Source organism: Chamaea fasciata, unplaced genomic scaffold (assembly GCF_029207755.1).
Source record: "Chamaea fasciata isolate MVZ Bird 193981 ecotype frontalis unplaced genomic scaffold, bChaFas1.0.hap1 SCAF_10, whole genome shotgun sequence".
In the NCBI taxonomy this organism is placed as follows: domain Eukaryota; kingdom Metazoa; phylum Chordata; class Aves; order Passeriformes; family Sylviidae; genus Chamaea; species Chamaea fasciata.
The window spans coordinates 26,379,642-26,386,407 of NW_027094095.1; the positions used below are offsets into that span (position 1 = coordinate 26,379,642).

The 6,766-nt window shown below is 57.3% G+C and overlaps 1 protein-coding gene across 1 annotated transcript; it reads right to left on the minus strand.

Moving 5' to 3' along the window:
- Positions 1 to 500: 500 nt before the first annotated feature.
- On the minus strand, positions 501 to 2,920 carry DMRTA2 (DMRT like family A2). Its single transcript, XM_066191929.1, has 2 exons — positions 2,428 to 2,920; positions 501 to 2,239 (listed from the first exon to the last, which is right to left on the minus strand). The coding sequence occupies exons 1-2, from the start codon at positions 2,918 to 2,920 to the stop codon at positions 1,362 to 1,364; spliced, it is 1,371 nt and encodes a 456-aa protein (XP_066048026.1). The 3' UTR covers positions 501 to 1,361.
- Between the last annotated feature and the right edge of the window lie 3,846 nt (positions 2,921 to 6,766).

The following is a 6,766-nucleotide window of genomic DNA, read 5'->3' on the forward strand; positions in this document are numbered from 1 at the left end:
AAAAAAAAAAAATAGAAAAAAAGCCACGCTAGTAGCCTTTACTCTCGGATGAGGCTGAAGGAAGGACACGCAGCTCCAAAAACAGAGTAACGTTCCCTGCACTGATCTTAACTCATCCACCACTGCCTCAAACACATCTTTGCATTCTGAAAAACATCATGATTTAGATCCATTTGCTTATTTTGACACAAAAGCAACTGAAACGCGCAATCAGATTTCAGATACGAGGGGTAAAACCTTCCCGCTGCTACACAACCCGCGGCTCACAAGGTGGGATTTGTTTTAACCAGGCTTCTCTTTGCAACAATGCCAAATTTCCTAAATATGACAAAAAACAACTAGATACCAAAGGGAGAAAATCTGCTTAAATTTATACCTCTGTAGGTTTGTTGGGTTTTGTTTTTGGTTTTTTCCCCACAAGCATAAATAAGAAAAAGACCAGAATCAGAAATAAACGTATTTGACAATTTCAGTTGATAAGGAATTTGCTCTTGCTTGTACGCTTCATTTTTATTTATAAATTTATCTGAAGAATATCTAGTTTGACCATGATAAAAATGTAGTAAACATGTTTGTACCATTTGCATAAACTCCTTTAAATATTGACTGTACTTGTCAAATGAATTTTCCAAAACACACTTCCATCATCTCATAAAATACCACTTGCCATTCATAAGACCGACTTTTTTTTTCTTTTTTAATAGAAAATAACATTTATTTCTATGAAATGGGAACACAGAATTACCTGTTAGAAACAGCAAGAAGTTTGCTACATCGGAACAAGAAAGCAATTTTCTTGCAGATCACAAATGAAGGAGGTTTATTAAACCATCATACACCATTGGCGCCGGGGTCCTACGGACAGTTACAAATATATCTACTTTCCAATGTTATATACAGACCATAACGTTTCTGGGGGGCGGGAAGGAAAAGGTTTTCAATTTGACAATGTCTCATCTATATGCCTGGTAAGTATTACAATGCGCTGCCTAACCTTTAGCTTAACGTTAATATCAAGTTCACCTACGAGTTACATTAATAACTTAGATTTCCATTTTATAACATTATACACTTGCTAGTATACATATATATATATATGTATGTGTGTGGGAAAGAGCGTGTGTGTGTGTGTGCACACCCCACGACGCGCTGAGGAATATCCATGCTTATGGCCATAAGCAACAAAGAGTGACTCATGTCTGGACAATGAAAGTGCACCTTTATCACCTTAATACACCTACGCCTGTCCGCGCCGGGCTCTGCACGCAAAACCACCGCCTGCACGGGGGAGAGGAAGCCACCCGCGTCCATCCACCCATGCCTACCTAGCTACTTCTACACAGACGAGCTTTAGGAAGCCGCTATTGCTTCTCGGGGGTGTTGTTGACCATGGGCCCGTAGAGCCCGCTGGAGTACACCTGCTCCTTGTGCACGGCGGAGCGGTCCCGCATCAGGTCGCTGAAGGCGTAGTCCACGGGCGGCCGGAACCCCAGCGTGGGCATCAGCCCGGCCGTGGAGTAGGGGGTCATGAAGGCCAGTCCCCGGCTGTGCGCCGAGTAAGCGAGGCGCAGGGGGTTCAGTCCCAGGTGGGTGCCCAGGGGGTAGGCGCCGGCCTCGGCCCCGAAGTGCGTGGCGTTGGGCTGCAGCGGGGAGAAGGCGGAGCGGCTGCCCAGCGTGCCGATGGCCGGGGCCATGGCGCCCGCGATCAAGGGCCGGTGGTGGGCGGCGGCGGCGGCGGGGGTAGGCGGCAGGCCCTGCAAGGCGCCGTCCCGGGCCCAGCCCTCCTCGGGGCCCTTCTCCGGCCCGCGGTTGTTGAGGATCTGCTCGATGGCCTGTACCACGTCCCCGCCGCAGCCCTGCAGCACCAGCTCCAGCACGCTGCGCTTGTGCGCCGGGAAGACGCGCGTCAGGATGTCGATGGGAGTCCGCTGCCGGCCGCCGGCCGAGGGTGACGGGTCCTGCTCGTCCTTGTCCGCCTCCGAGCCCGAGTCCGAGCCCAGCGGGCTGATGGAGCCCGGGCTCTCCTCCCCCTCCTTCGGGCCCTTGGAGACGGGTGAGCTCAGGAAGGACTCTCCGTCCCCGTTCTCCGAGCCCGAGCCGTGGCGAGCATCTGGGGAGGAGGTGCCGGGCACGGACTCGCCGTCCGGGGAGAGGGGCTTCCCGCCCGCCTGCTGCGGGGTGACGGAGCGGCTCGGCAGCAGCGTCTTGGGAAACAGCTCGAACTTCTGCATCTTGGACTCTGCGGGGCGGGGGGGCAGAAGGAAGAGAGACCGTCACTGCGGCTGTCCCCGGCGGGCCCCGCGGAGTGCCCCGGCCGTCGGCGGGGCCACCCGCCCGCAGCTCCGCGCCCCGCTCATCTCCCGCAGCCTCTCCAGGCCCCTTCCCCCCCCATCACCGCGGCTCCGAGGGCTCGCAGCGCGGCCTTACCTGAGGCGCCGGCGCCTCCCTCGCCGCCGCCGCCGGCGCAGACGGAGCCGAACACCTCGTACGCGGGCCGGGGCGGGATGATGCCGTTGGCGGCCGCCAGCGCCAGCCCCTCGGCCGTGCCGTAGAGCAGCTGGAGCTCCCGGGCCTCGTTCTCCTCCTGCGCCTGCTGCCGGCGCAGCGCCACCTGAGCGGCCATGACGCGCTGGCGCTCGGCGATGAGGGTGCACTTGGCGCACATGCAGTCCTTCCAGCGGCAGTACCGCTTGTGGCCCTTCAGCGCCGACACCACCCCGTGGTTGCGGCACCGGGCGCACTTGGGCGTCCGCGGGTACTTCTCGGCCGCCCGCAGCAGCAGCGGCGGTGCCCGCAGCAAGCTCCCGGCCACGCTCACCGGCAGCGTGGCCGCCGCCGCGGCCGCCGCGGCCGCCACCGAGCTGGGGGGCACTGGGGGGGGCGCGGCGGGCACGCTGGGCAGCTCCGACCGCAGCTCCATCCCGGCGAGCCCGCCCCGAGAGAGCGGCCCCCCCTCCCCGGCCTCCCCCAAAGCGACGCGGGGCGGGGGAGCCCCTGCGCCGCGCCCGGGCGCGGAGAGGCTCCCGGCGCCTTCAAGCGCAATCACGAACGGGGGACGCACAGAGCCCCCGGATCGGGCATGCAAACCCCAGCGCCTGTCCTCTCGCCTCGCTCGACGCCCCCGTCCCCTCGCACCGGCACACGGCCCCGGAGCGGGGTTCAAGTGAGGAGGGGCCCGTCGGGGGCCGTTCCGCGCCCTCCTCCCCTCCGCGCCCGAAAAGCAAAGCTAACACAAGAAAATCCAAGAAAACTTAGATCACTCTCGCGTCCTTACTCTCCGTGCGCGTCTGGCGGGGCCGCACCAAGTCCATCGCGTCAGGCTCGAAGCCGAGCTCTCCCGTCCGCTCTTGCGGGGTCGCCGCTCCCCACGGCACCCCGGTGCAACCCGAGCTGCTCCCTAAACTTCGCTCCCCCGTCCCCCTTATAACTGCAGCCACAGACTAGCAGCGTCCCTTCAAAGAACAATCCGGCACCTTCAACGACAGGATCCCTCGCCACGAGCAGCAGAGGCTAAAATCCAGCAGAAAACAGAAAAAAAAAAAAAAATTAAAAAAAATTATATTTAAAAAAAATCGCCCCGTCTCCCACAGCCGGGCGGAGGAGCCGGGCTGAGGCGGGCAGAGGCAGAGCGGCGGTCGGGGCCGGGCAGGGCAGGGCCGGGCGCGGAGCCCCCCGGGGCCCTGGCGGTGCGTGCGGCCGGAGCGGAGCGGAGCGGAGCGGAGCGGAGCGGAGCGGAGCGGAGCGGAGCGGAGCGCGCTGCCCGCCGCGCCGCGCGCCGCCACTCGCGCTATTGTTGCGGCCCGCGTTGCCATTAGGCAACATTGGACAACAATGTGGCGCCTGCCATTGGCCAGGGCCCGCGCGCGCCGCGCTGATTGGCCGCCCCGCGCTCCGCCGCGGCCGCTGAGCGCCGGGAGCGTCCGGGGGGCACGGCGGGGACAGCGGGACAGCGGGGGTGTGCCCGAAAACACTGCCCGCTCCCCGCCACCTGAGAGATGGGCTCTCCTTGCCTTGCCTTGCCTTGCCTTGCCTTGCCTTGCCTTGCCTTGCCTTGCCTTGCCTTGCCTTTTCTTTTTTTTTTTATTTTAATTCATTGGAAACGGTACTTGCCAACCGTTTGATTTTTTGGGAGGGGTGTTACTTGTCAAAAGGGGAGGGGGGATAATGCTGTGGAAGGTGACAATTCAATTTCTGATCTCTCCCCTCCCCTTGGAGATTTTGTTTTATGATAGTACGTAGCGACGCCTCTCTCCCTCCCTCCCTCCCTTCCTTCCTTCCTTCCTTCCTTCCTTCCTTCCTTCCTTCCTTCCTTCCTTCCTTCCTTCCTTCCTTCCTTCCTTCCTTCCTTCCTTCCTTCCTTCCTTCCTTCCTCCCTTCCTTCCTTCCTTCCTTCCCTCTCCTCTTTCTCTGTCCCTACTCCCTCTCTCTCCACACCCGCAGGTGAATGTACAAGTGCTGCCGCAGCAGGAGAAGCCCGAGGTGAGTATGATTTTCCATCCTTTCGCTGCGTTTTAGCCTGGGGGAGCCCTGCCCGCCCTTCGTTCCCCAGAAAGTAAAGTTGGTTCTTTCTTTCTCCTGCCAGCTGTTTGCGTGACTACATGTTCAACAGGCGCCCTCCCCACGGGGACAATAAACCCGAGGGACTGATTTTTGAGGAGGAGGAGGAGGAGGCTGCCGGGCTGGTAACTGTATATTAACCCCGGAGCTTTTGTTTTAGCATCAGCCACCCGGGTTTGACGTCACCTTCGCTGGTAGCGGGAGGAGGTAGCACTTCGGTGGGAAATAACCCCGTCTCCTCTCCCCAGGGTTCTTCCCTCTCTTTCCCACGAGGGATCTCCATCCTCCTCGGCACTTTCTAAAGTTTTTTTTCGCGAGTCCGTAAGTCCTTGCCCGTAGCGGGAACCGACTGCGGGTATCAGGGGCCTCCTCCCTCCCCTTCAGCATCCCCACCTGCGCTCCCACACCGGAGACCTGTTCCCGGTGCCTTCCCGGGTGGGTGCCCCGGGCGAGCTGCGGGCCCCGAGCCGGCAGGAGAGAAAGCCCCGGCTGTGCTCGAAGCGTGCCGGTCCTGCCGCCGCTTCCTCGGCCGGCTGGGGACCGCGGGGCAGCCCCGCCGCAGGACACGCAGCGCTCGCTGATGCTGCGATAACTCTTCCCCTTGGTCACTCTCCTTCCGTGGTTGCGAAAAGCACAGTTGTAGAGCCCTTCAAATTGTCAATATTTTTGTTACACTTACATCCATCTTTCTCTCTCTCTTTTTTTTTTTTTTTTTTTTTTTTTTTTTTTTTTTTTTTTTTTTTTTTTTTTTTTGCTACGAAATGAGCGCTTTCCTACCCGATTTTCTGCGGGTGCAGCTGCCACCCACTCCTCCATGTGATTTAGGTGTTAAAACACCTTTATTTAATACAGCAGCCAAGTCAAAATATCGGATTTAATTTTATTCGCAACCACTAATTTTATTCTCCGGGGAGTATTACTCTAACTGCCTGATTTAATTGGGAGTTCGTAGAACACCATCAGACCTAATAAACATTTAAAGTATTGCTTTATATCGGTTTAGCATGGAGAAGATGTTCTCCCTTTTTCCTGGCAGTTTTGTTTGGGGTTGCGATGGGGGTTTTTTCTGCAAATACCTTCCCTTCCTCCCCCCCCGAGGTAGCCCGCCACCAACAACACCACAGGACGGGTTACGCCGATTTCCCCCATTCCCTTGTCGTTCACCTCTGACTTCAGTTAAAGGGCTGGGTTATCCTTTCCGGTTTTGGCGGTTTAAAACTATCTATTTTGGAAACAACTATGGGGAAAAAACCCCAAACAAACCAAACTAACTAACAAAAAAAAACCAAAACAAAAACAAACAAACAAACAAAAAAACCCCACCCAGGAGTGGGTCAGTAATCAGCCAGTGAAACGCGGTGGTTTCTGTTCGGAGCCTGAGGCTTTCAGTAGCTTTGCAAAGGGCGGTGTTGAAGTTGGAGCACACAATGTGTAGCATCTCTATCCCAAGGCTGTTTCCGTGGGCTCCCGCAGCACGGCCCCGCTCGCTGTGATGGACAGAGTTGGGGTGCAGTGTCCCAGAGCTGGGCACCTAAACGCCCAGTGCCTGTTTCTGCTGCTGGCCCAGAGTCAGCAGAGGACACCCCCTCGTCCAAAACACTTCGCCGTGTACTGGTTTTAAATCAGTATCAATCACTCAGTAGCATTCCGACGTCGTAATAGTAAGGGTTTCTTAAACAAAAACTTAAAAATGCAAGGTTATGTAACGCAGCTCCGGGATTCAGCAAGTTCTGAGGACATTTATCCAAATCTCCCCTAATTTCACGGGCTCTTGACGGTTTCCCCCGTCCCGCTCCTGTCCGGCCACCCCCAGGGCCGGCAGCAGCCCCGGCAGGCGACGGGAGGCGAAGGCGGCTGGAGGCGAAGCCGCCGCTCCCGGGAAGCGCCGCTCTTGGCAGGGATCGCTCCTGACCCGGAGCCGAGGCCTCTTCTCGGACTCGGCACCCTGCTCCGGGCTCAGGGAGACTCTGCCTTTCCGCTTTCCAGGAGGGAAGTGGCTGAAGGGGCCGCTTCCAACCGGGACCCAACTATTACTGCGTTGCTCTTCTCTTAACGAGGTGCGTTTAGAAAAGGAGAGCCCGGAATCACACTTCTCACCGGTTTGATATTTTTAACAATAATTTCTCCCCTCTCCTTATTTTTCATTGAAAACTTTCACTGTGAACCCAGACAGTGCGCACATTTCACAGATTTATTCAAACCAACCACC